Raw genomic sequence first — 12,192 nt, forward strand, 5'->3', positions numbered from 1 at the left:
ATGGAATGCTAACGAAGTCTTTGATAACTGTGAACTTTTGAAACTGTACGAGTGAAATTAACTGAGGACTCAGAGGAAGGAGGTTTAGACTGGGGCGGATGTTGCTCAGGAAATGCTTTCTCAGCAAACATGACAAAGACATGATTTATCACTCCATAAAAACTCTGACTCAAACACATGACACCTTTATCTTAATTTCACATATTAATACACCTCTCGTGTATAATCTTATGGTGGCAATTTATACAGATTAAAATATTTATGCTAGAGCATATATAAGTTTTTCCATGTTCCCTTTTTGCCTTTTATACAGAAGATATCACAAAAGTTGGCTATACTAGTTAATGGATAACATCTCTGTATGTAGAATAGAAAATGTAGAGAAAAATATACACAAATGAACAGTTCACCAGCCACATGATGACTGTGTCAGCAGAGAAATTTTGAACATACATATCCACATACTTTACGTCTTTACTTTAACATCACTCACATTTCAACTGTTGATATGCAAAGCTTTAGCTATACATAGTATATCAACAGATAACAACCATCACACTCATTAATACTCATATGTGTCCATATTACAATTTTAATATCTATTTTTTGGTGTGATATTTGTTTATGTGACCACTTTCACATTACAGTATATGAGGCTTATATACCCATATATGAGGATTTATGCCTAATCTGATGTTGCACTTCTGCTCAGTCTTAAAACTCATTGAATATACTGTTACATAGATCAGCACCCTGAACAGATGCCTTTATGATAAAACATCGCTGTTTTCTGCATCCACTTTGTGTTTTTGGTTCTGTATACTTCAAGTGAGTACTGCGTGTTGTGGTTGATATACATAAGTACATCTAGAGTCAACTTTATTTCACTAATAAATGCATATTATGGTGAAAACTTAAAGATGAAGGCATTTATTTTTCCTCACACTTACACGTATTCCACAACAGAGGGAGCTGTGTCATCCAAAATGAACAATGTTTTCTCCTCAGACAGCTGTTATCATCTGTCTTTCATCTCCACATCACCCCCCTATAGGAAACCAACAAACGAGACCATCTCAGAGTATTGACTGAGTCCTTGTCACTCTCCTTAGATGCAGCATCTTAGGTGCCACTTACCTTTTTTTTTTGGCTGCAAGAGAAAATCAACAGGAGCCCATGCAGGCCCTCACTGGGAGACCCCATGTGATCTGGGGACCTGGAGACATTTTCACCTGCAACCCAATCCCAAACAGGGCTGTGCTCTACGGGATTGGATGCGTCACTTTATCCCCCACTTTGTGTCCCATTACCCAGCAGTTGTAATGCTCACACCAGTGTAACGTGTCTAAGGTAGCAGGCGGAGCAAGCTGAGCTGGCCTGAAATTTAAATTAACCTCAGTGACATTTCTGTGTGCTAGAAAACAAAGGTGTTACATTACCAGTACCCTCACTACCAGCATGCACACACACATTCACCCTTGTTGTACATAGATCTGAACAAAAGAATGCACACACTAAAATATATTAGCTGAAAGAAATACAGAGACACACATGTCTGTTACTAGATTTATGTATCTCCTCTCGTGGTGAGCCTCCCCTAACAGTGGCTGGTCTCAAAGCCACCGTGTGAGTCTGTTATCAGAGGAAAGAGGGAAGGAGGGAGCTGTGTGTGTGGCAGGAAATGTCAGAGAGAGAGGCTTACCATCTATTTTTCAGTACTGTTGAACCTCCTGCTCATCACAGGAGGCTGTACCTGGGCTTCCTTAAGATTAACTCTGTCAAGATCAATATCATTGTTTTCTGTAAAACAAACTCAGCCTATTAATAGAAACCGTGGAGCATGGAAACTGTTAAGCAGGTATAGGTAGCAAAAAAAGTAACAGAAAAAGAACAAACAAGCACTTCAAGAATTACTAGAACAGAGAAAATAAACAAATAATTGGTTTAATAGTGAACCTACACACTGCTGGTTTTCTTAAAGGAATACTTTGACATAAATGCGTAAATGTATTTGCTTTTTTACCGAGTTAAGAGAGAAGATTAATACCACTCTCAGAGAGAGTGGTATTGATCTTCTCATCTAACTCTTGGCAAGAAAGTGAATAAGCGTATTTACCAAAATGTCTTATAAAAGACTGAGGCGTTGCCTTTGGGAAACAGGCAGTTTGAGGATGAGGTAAAACTGACTTTGGCTGTCATTGCGAGTCCTCTGGACCCTTGCGGCACCCAAAGGGCATTTGGAAAGTGCTTTACCCAAGCAAGGGTACGCCAGGCAGCAGAGAGGGGGGCAGCTGATCCCCCGTGGCGTCCTCCCTTAATTTCTCCTCGAGAATTGGGTCACATAAGATGATGGGTGCATTCCCAGATTTTCTGCTCAAGTGTTTTTTTATGGTCACCATAAATAATATATTGGTCTTGCTCTGCTCTGGAGGCATGTGTGTGTCTGACATAGGGATACCTTTGTTGACAAACCATTTCCCACATCTTAAACATCAAATTTCATTATTCAGCACTGCACTGGGCTATTCTTACCTTGCTCTGTGAAAAAGGCAAGAGCTCATTTTAGAGTGCAAAGTCTGACATGGATTAAATTACATCTCCTTTCAAACACATTTCCCTTTTGTGGTCTCAGTTTGTATTGATGATTTCATCAGAGGAGATACAAATGCATCCTCTTTGCCACGGTCTGGTGAAATAGGAGATTCACATCCCTGGCAGCTCTTTTAAATGGACCAGCAGGTCATGGCCTCATAAATGTTATTTGGAAAACCCATGGGAGTGACTGCATCAGACAATATGGCTCCCAGAGGCACCCTGGGTGCTTATTAAAGGCATGAGAGAGAATGAAAAACAGCACAGAGGGAGAGGCCCTGTCTAGATAACAAGGTGTGATCATGAAGGATTCCTGTGTTCCCTTAATTACTCTGGGTGAAGAGGGGAGAGTAATGCGTGCTTGCTGAGGGGCTTTTCCTACCAGAATATGAAGATCTCATCCTCATTTGGGTTACAAGTCATTTCATGACAGCTGCACTGCGGTAACCTCTAATTCTCTGCTTCTCAAATCAACCTTTTCTGACAATGAGATGATATTGCGTACATAGTTATTGGCTTGTGACTAAGGAATGGCATCTCAATATTGGCATATTATGCTGAGGAGTAACTCCAGAGGTGCAGTGTGTTTCTGATATCAGATAGGCATTGACTTTTATGCCTTTATAAAGTTTGTTTCTATCTGGTGGCTAACAGGATTCAATCAAATTGTCCTTCACCACTGTGTGACAATGAGTTTCAGCTCATTTCCTCCTCACCAAGCTTACATCCTCCTACATCCTTGCATTTACTAAATCGATTACAATTTCTAATTGCCTGACATGGAGAAACACCCCAGGAAACTGGCTATTTAAAGAAAATTATGAGTCTCTTTAAGGACAATGTAGAGTACTGAGATGTGTTATAGCTTATTTAGGAATAACATTTTTTTGTTATGGTGGCGAGAAAAATCAGCTCTATACAGCAGAAATATCAGGGTTTTCCTCACATAATAATAATAATAATAATAATAATAATAATAATAATAATAATAATAATAATAATAATAATATCCAAAGGCAGCTTGGAGGTCTGCGGTTCTCATCAATATGGAACTCTGGTACAGAAGCTATTATCAAAAGCATCACAGAATAACTGATGAGTCCTTCATCACACAGCGATCCGATACATCAGCATAGTGAGCTGAGTATGAATCTGCTTAAGAGTGATTCAAGTTCAAAATACTTAAATGCATTTTCTTGCTTTGGTGGAGGCTTGTGGCATTGATTCTAATGTTACATCTCAACAAACAAAAAGAGAAATCCACAAACAGCTATTTTATTGTAAAACATCATTTTACTGATAATATACTGGTGAGTAAAATAAGGATGATTGTAACTGAAAAGAGTTGTACATGGACTGAAGTAACAGTTCCCAACATTGGTGTTGCTTATTCCGCTGTTGCTGTTTGATGTTGCCTCCTGAATAATATGTGTGTCAGAGAGGCGCATCAAGGTGCATGCACCACTGAATAAATCCCATTTACATCCCATATTTGGAGTTCACCAAAAACATGCCACTGCTTTTACTCCCTTAGTGCACAGAGTAGACCATCAAGTCAGCCAACAAAAACTCCTAATGGGCCACTGAAAGATGAATAATTCATCTAGGCTAGGTTGTATCGGCCTGGTTTTCTTGTGCAGGTACATGTCTTGTTGCCCACCTTGGCTCCATTACAACAGCTAGGCAGAACTGTCTACAACTGATGATGACCATGTAGTTGTTGTTGTTGTAACTCCATCCTGTTTAGTGAGGGTTACCACTTCAGGTCCAGTGTGTAGTTCCGTCAGCCCTATACCACAGTACTAATGGTGGAAGACTCCTCTGACTTGCCCTGTCTGCTGGGCAATGACTTGAGATACTCCAGGTGTCTGCGGGCATCCTCCTGATTAGCCCTGACATAGTAGACCAGGTAGGAGATGACCATGGTGAACCAGCCAAACATGACGACCAGCATGGCCACATCTGTAGTCCTCTTCATCACCACACATAGATCTATGTCTGGCACCAACAGGAAGGCAAGTCCTTGAACACGTATTTCCTCTGGATCTGAAGTCTGGCACACAATGCCCGTCAATGATGCAGGCTCCAGGTGAACGTGAGGCATAGCCATCTGCAAGTTGCAGTCACAATGCCATGGATTGTTTGTTAAGTTGGCGCGAGCCCGCAGGCCCTCAAAGGACTCAGGGTTAAAATTGACTAACTTGTTAGAAGAAAGGTCTAGGAACTGTAGTGAGGAGCCCAGGCCTCTGAATGCCCCTGGTTCCAGCTGACTTAACTCATTGTGTGATAGATCCAGCTCAACCAGATGAGGCAAACCTGAAAAAGCATTAGTTGGGACTGTAGTGAAGAGGTTGAAGTCCAAGTAGACACGTCGTGTGTCATTGGGGATGTCCTGGGGGATCTCTGTGAGCTGCAGATTGCTGCAGCGCACCGTCTTTCCGCCGCTCTCGCTCTCAGAGCAATAGCAATTCTTGGAGCAACTGGTGGCAGCATGGTGGAAGCAAAAGGTCATCAGCACCAGGCTGTGCAGCAGCAAACACATGACCACTGAGTGGCGCAGTAGCCAGTCTGCCAGCAGGGACATTGTGGGATATGGGCATGCTCCAGGGAGGACCACCTGGATGAAGGGGCTGAAGTACACATCAACTTCCCCAGTAGCTGTTGAGCCTATGACATAATAAAACAACACAAAATCATATTAGGAGTGATGGGAAACAAGCCATTTGGAAATAAAAGGAATAAAACGAGAAGCACAAAATGCTTTCGCTACATAAAACATGGGTGATTAACAATATTCTTCAAACGCCTCAGTGTTATTTAACACACAAATTGGGTGTATAGTAGCTTGTTTAATTGCAGTGAGGATGCAGTGGTAATGCTACATGCTCATTTCAGCATGTTGGTGGCCAGAAACAACTGCACTTCTGTTGTATATCTAGGAAAGTCTAAGGATCAAACATTCCCTTCATACCAGCACAATAAACAAGCTAAGAAAATCCTTTGGTGTCACTGTGCTTCTTTTATAATTGACATCCCTGCGGTGCAGGGCTATTTCAGTACACAGGGACTGGCATTAACATAATGATGTGACACCAAGAGGAACAAATGTTCTGAATGAAACATATTGGGCTTTTAAAGGCCAGCTAGATTTTTATGTAGTTTTATATATCATGTTTCCAATTCTTTCTTAAACTTAGCTGTCATTCTAGAAAGCGACCATTATAACTTTCCTAGCTTGGTGTCTGTCAAGCTATGCTGTCGCTAGTCCATAAGGTCAATTAGTCAGCAGTGCAAGTAACACAGGTAGCTAAGATAAAATTACACTTTATATTTTGTATGTAAGCCTTTGGAAATAGCAGGTCTACCCACCCTAACACACTTCATTAATAGCTGATCAGGGCTACCTCCTATCCTGTTACTAATCCTCTTAAGGAAAAACTCCTTAAGTCAGTGTAGCATCAGTGTTGGCTACCCAATCCTTTTGTTGGGGTAAATGCTAATGCTAAACACAGCGCCAAGGCCAACAAAACAGTCAATGTGATGGCCTGTCTTCTTTGAGACAAAAAGGAACCACAGAGTTCAACCAGACTTCTTAATTTCTTCAAAATGGATGGAGACTGAGCAAGATCCACTTACCAAGATTAAAAAATGAAATCGATCTCTAAGTACCTCTGAGTATCACATGACGTTGGGGGGTAGAGGACAGCCTGTAGTGGCATTGGTGGTGGTAGTGTATATGTGTGTGTGAGGGCGGACAGATGATTTGTCTACGAGGCACAGCTAATAACACTCATTGTGTTACTCCCGGTTTAAGAGATGCCTGCCAGACAACCCCAATAATGAGTCATTGGGCGAGATGGAGGTTGATGCACCAGGGCAAAGCACACATGAAGCCTCTGTTATTAAGCTCTGACTGCTGTAATTTGCCTCCATCAGACATGAGATGTTTATCCATACATCTTCATCGAGGCCAGGCAAAGCAACTTCCAAAGGATTTCCCTCTGCACTTAGTGTCAACACGGTGTATGAGCAAGTAAAATAGCATGACAGATGCAGCTTAACAGCCAAGGATATAAAGAGTCTCGCCTAAACTGAATGGGTAACGTTATGCTCCTGCAAAGGCTGTACTTTTCCTGTCACACAGCATGCCAGCCTGGTATTTTGCTGAGAGATAATGGGGGAGCAGGAGCATAAGGTTTTTGACGGAGGAGGAGGAGGAGGAGGTGGAGAAAGCATGTGGGCAAGAAGGGAAATTGGACACACGAGTGTAGGGTTGTGAGAGAAAGAACGATATCAAGAGGATTTAAAGAGAGGGGTAACATTACAATGACAACATTGAGAACACTGTGACACTAATGAGATATCGAGGAAAGGGGCAAATGTTAGTTAGTCACAGGGACAGATGAAGACAGCTTGTGAATGAACAGACATGTCGCCTATGGATGAGATAAACACACAAGAAAGGGTATAAACCTAATGAGTTGAAGGGTGGTGCATCAGTATAAATCTCAATCAGATTTTCAAAAACTGTACTCCATTCAAAATATGTTTCCAAAGACATCATTAGCAAAAAGACTTTAATTTTACTAATGGTCAATACCCTCACAACAAACACAACCCCGCCACACATTCTGCCATATACTGCAAATACAATAAATCTAAAGACCTCTAAATCAGGTGAGGACATCGTCAGTGTCCGTAAAGTCATTTCTTACTTCTGTGATAAATAACTCTCCTGCTTTTAATTTACACAATAAATACAGCACTCTTGCAGCCAAAGGTCAGTTTTTCGCCTCATAAATTTGCTGCTGTCAGTGCTGCACTGACAAGTCTTTGGCACCTTTGGAAGCAGTAATTTGCACTCAAACCTAAACATCAGAGGCATTAAAAGGCAACACAAAATTAATATGTTTTGTGACATGGTATTTTTCATGTATTAATCTGACCTCTTTATGGCCCGGCTGTAAACATTGATGTCCTTAACTTGAAACACAGGTTTTTAATGTAACTGTAATCAAATTTCAGTGCTCTTAGCTCCATCCACTCCCGTCCCCCCTACTCAGTGTCAATGTCGATTACTGAAGATGCTCTTTTTGTTCCTTTAGAGCAAAACACTGTGCTTGGCAGATTTCCATTGTACCTGAAGTCTTCATTTTACCCCCACAGAATAATCTTGTTGACTTTACCTATAGAGCAACATGCATGCACACTGTCACAGCAGTGTTAATAGTGTAACAGTGGCATTTAATGTATGTTGGAAATTAGAAAAGGTTTGATCTTATAATGAAAATATCTCGTCAAGATGAACTTCAAAATTCATAATCTCAAGATAAACTTTCTGCTATACTGATCCATTACTTTCAAACTTTAATGTATAGTATTCACAAGCTGAGGACATTTTATATACAAAATGAATGCCAAACAATGGGTTTTGTACCAGTTCCTGCTTAAATTTATATTCTACTCATAAGCAACAAGCATCTGATGGAAAATGAAGTCAAAAGACCGGAGATAAAGACTATGCCTCGTGGGAACTAATAGGCTTCCCCGTGTTAAGTTTTTCTTTCATCCTGTTTTAGTCGGTGGTAAACAGTCGCACAATCCACTGCTTGTTTCCTGCACCAGTCACATATAGAAACCCCTACCAAATAGACTCTCTTATATGAATCCAAATTGTGCAGAATCAGGCAATATCACCAAGAAAAACATATGCATTTTGATCAGTAAAAAACACACACACTCACGTCTGTGCCGCCTCTCCTCTTCTTCCCATGATGTGTGTCTCAGAAAGTGTCCTCGTAAAATCGTACAGTGCGCTCCCCAAAAGGCGTTTCGGTCAATATTTTGGTTTGGCTTCCATCAGGTCCTCTCGTAGCTCGTTAAACTTGTGCTGGGAGCCGCTGTGGCAGCCACGACGCGCCACTGGAAATGCTTCTACAGTTCAGGGCTCGCTCAGTGCAGCCTTTTAGTTTCCACGCAACCAAAAAACTAGGCAGCATTGCTGGAGCCGGTGCGAATTGTCAAAGGAGAAGCCTGTCATTGATGGCGGTGTCTCACCGACTCTGATCCATGTATATGACAAAAAAAATGAATATTATGCAATGTTGAAAATGGCAGACACACGCGCGCAATGCATTTACGCACAGAACTCGCCTTAATAGCTGGGTATAATTCACGCTGCTGGGAGGATCTGAGAGTTGGAAATGCATTCATGCAAATTTGTAATGGCATGATTACATTCATTTATATGCATCTGTTGATTAGTGGAAGTGAAGTGGCTTTAATGTGCATGTATCAGGTGCCAACAAAGTACCCCCACCCCCACCTCTCATGCACACACACACACTCACAGACACACACACACACACAGACACACACACACACACACACACACACACACACACACACACACACACACACACACACACACACACACACAATGTGATCTCATACACAGTGCAATGCTCAAACATGGAGCAGTTGAGTTGGGAGCCCACATTAATCATAGTTGATCTGAAGCTTCTTGTTTCAAACATACTGCCTGGCTTACAGGGATGTGGATCTTTGGCTGTCTCCAGGCCCTTTTCCTGCCTGCTGCCCGCCGATAAGGAAGCCCAATCAAATCCACTATGAAAACAGACGTTCATGGGCACTGACCGAGTCTGCCAAGCAGCCAGTCATATGGTATTAATGGAATTAAAATCAATAAAGTAGGCTGCTCCACCCAAACTCCCTCCCTGGTGCTTTGGAGTGATAGACTGTGTGTGATTAACTGCAGCTGTGAGTATTTCTTTCTTTCTTTTTGTGACCAGTTAGAGTCAGATATTACTGATCTCTAACATATATTTTTCATATCCCTTCATAAATGCTCTTGAAAATGAAAATTCCAGGTCTTAGTGTTTCAATTGTATATATCTATCTATGAAGATACAGCCTAGCTTGGCACAAGATTGTGCTTAACATCATTGGAAAAAACAGTTACAACAGTTTAGATACAAAAACCAAATACAAAACCAGTTCTTTCAATAGCAAAAAATGTTCCTGTATGTCATTTAGGATATTCTTAATCACTTGTCAGTTCGTTGGACTCACTTTTCTCGTCTCATTGTGAACTTAATAGTGGAGCATCCAGATCAACCTGCAGGAGATGCAGCTCCACAATGCAAAAGTCAGTCATATTGGGCTACTACGTTTTATATTTTATTTAGTCCTCTGAATTATTTTACTAGTTAGGTTTAGGTTAGCCTGCGTGTAGCGTGTATTCCCTTGGTCTCATTGGTAAAGGTTGATTGATTGATTAATAATAAAACCACCATAACACAGTGGTGTATCTCAGTCCCTATGAGTAACACATGCTGTGCAACATGGTGCTCATTGTTGCTGCTCTGTATTCACTGCTTTGACAACCCTGCGGTCATGACACTGTTCTCGTCAATTACGAGAAGATCAGATAGGTGGGAGAGCATATGACAATGAAACAGCAGAAAATAGGATTACTTTCCTCATCGACAGAGGAGAGTGCACTGGCAATCACTCTTCCCCAGCTTTATCGGATTACTTCAAATGTTCTGCTGCAGTTGGCAGCTTTGTATGCATTATCAACCAAGCATTAGTCCTGATAGACTGTACTTTCAAGTGGATCAAAGTTAGTTTTCCCCCCTTCCCTGACTTTTTTCCTCTCCAGTCTGTCAAGAAACTCAAAGCTGGCTCAGGCTCTCATCTTTTTTACTCCAATACCAGTGCAGGTGGCATACCTGCAAGCGAACATTAATCCATGGAGTCAAAATGCTGAGTGTGAAGTTGGGCTGTGAAAATGCTCGTACCAAAGTTTCTACAATGTCACCTCAACAAGGTGGGAATGTTTTGCCATTAGCCTTTTCTGTGTGCAGTTTTCCGAGTTGCAGTGGAACAAAAGGACTCATATTAATGAGGTATCACTCTCCCTTTCACTCTCATTGTCTAACCCACTTTTTCTTTGCTTGCTCACACATACATATATATATACTTTAGCACACACAAACACACACACACACACACACACACTGTCTCTTGAGTCTGGCTCCCAGCTTACACCTCGTCCCTGAGCAAGATCAAAGTCCTGCCTTGTCTTTGTGAATACAACATTACCCTGCTTTATTTATTTATTTCCTTGCATGTCTTGAACCTTTTAATCAAAAACTGTGAGAAAGGTGTATTAAAAGGATTTACCTGCCACCGCCAGTAACAGGGGGGTCACCTCACCTCATCTTCCCTGTGAGGAGCCTAGTCTTTGAAGTCTGATATCAACTGACATTAAGGAAACAATGGACTGGGAATATGAAAGTGTTGTAGATATTCATTGATCCTTGTTGAGTTCCCCACTGACAGAGATACAGCTGACTGAGACTTGTCAAAAGCTTCTAACCACAAGCTTTGGAGTCTTGAATCTGCAGTAAAAGCAGATTATGAATGCTCCTTCATGCTCCTATGGCATGTTCCAAATGGTTGATGTTGTTTGTAGCTCAAAAAAACAACAACAAAAACATAATTTTTATATTAATATAGTTTAGGGCACTAACCCACTAAACACAAGATACAGCTGAGACTGGGAATTTAATTTGTTTTGCAGTATTGTGGTCATAAACCAAAGTATTGGAGAAATTACACTTTTGACTACACTTACACTTTGATGATGACGCTAGATGAAAAGTCAGACCACCAAAGTTATCACAATTTATCCTGAGGGGATCATGAATGTCTGTACAAAATTGTGTGGCAATACATCCCAGGATCTAAGAGAAATTTCACTCATAACCACAAATGTTAACCTCATGGTGGCGCTAGAGGAAAGATGAGGGGATCACCAAAGTCAGTAGGTTTCATCTTCTGAGGATCATGAACATCTGTGGACATTTTCATGCCAATCTATCTGATAGTTGTTAAGATATTTCACTCTGGAAACAAAGTGGTGGGCCAAATGGCATCTGAATTTGATTGATACATTCACAGTCATGATTTATGCATTGAGTCTTATCTCAATCAATACCATTCAGGTCAGGGTACTCTATTTTTCACTCTGCCCGACAGTGAAGCTGGTTTATCCAGTCTGCTTCCATATTAGTTATGACCTTGCTGAAGAAAAACTGTTATAAAAAAAAAGGGAAACTATAAGATGTTTGATTTGCTGCAAATTTATAACTGTTATGTTTGTGAAACACCCTGTGGTAACATTTCTTATAATAAGTGTGAACAATCAGCAGAGTGACGTCACTGAATTTGATACGTGATATCTTAAATGTTAAGTTTTTATAGTCGCCTGCCAACACAGGATAGAGGTGGCTGAAGCTGTTTTCCACTGCCCTTTTAAAGTAATTAATAACTCTTAGTCCTTCATTGTGTCTCCCAGACATATTCACAATGACAGCCAGGGAGGGGTGTTCACCTTAAAGGTCATGTTATGGACTTCCAAGGACACTGCGTGAAATGTGATGGCTAAAACATGAACCCAAAAACTAAACAGAGTAAATATCCTTCAATGCTGTATGTCAGAGGTTTATTGTACGTGTTATTTTCTTCCTTTAACACTGTTAAAATGCCTGCAAAGGTTATGTTAAAACAATA

General features: G+C 40.9%; 1 protein-coding gene across 2 annotated transcripts; it reads right to left on the reverse strand.

Annotated features, from left to right (window-relative positions):
• Positions 1 to 3,843: 3,843 nt before the first annotated feature.
• Positions 3,844 to 8,783, reverse strand: lrrc3ca (leucine rich repeat containing 3Ca). 2 transcript variants are annotated; one of them, XM_042397599.1, is made up of 2 exons: positions 8,337 to 8,783; positions 3,844 to 5,259 (listed from the first exon to the last, which is right to left on the reverse strand). In XM_042397599.1, exon 2 carries the CDS (start codon positions 5,174 to 5,176, stop codon positions 4,382 to 4,384), a length of 795 nt encoding a protein of 264 aa, XP_042253533.1. In that variant the 5' UTR covers positions 5,177 to 5,259; positions 8,337 to 8,783; the 3' UTR covers positions 3,844 to 4,381. The 2 variants fall into 2 exon arrangements, with proteins under 2 accessions (XP_042253533.1, XP_042253534.1); XM_042397600.1 differs by having other exon boundaries at positions 8,331 to 8,783.
• Between the last annotated feature and the right edge of the window lie 3,409 nt (positions 8,784 to 12,192).

The sequence above is a fragment of the Thunnus maccoyii genome, chromosome 20 (genome assembly GCF_910596095.1).
Source record: "Thunnus maccoyii chromosome 20, fThuMac1.1, whole genome shotgun sequence".
NCBI classification, from domain to species: Eukaryota; Metazoa; Chordata; class Actinopteri; order Scombriformes; family Scombridae; genus Thunnus; species Thunnus maccoyii.

Bases quoted from the DNA above. Each gene is read 5' to 3' on its own strand.
- lrrc3ca (XM_042397599.1), bottom strand. From the start codon at position 5,176: ATGTCCCTGCTGGCAGACTGGCTACTGCGCCACTCAGTGGTCATGTGT.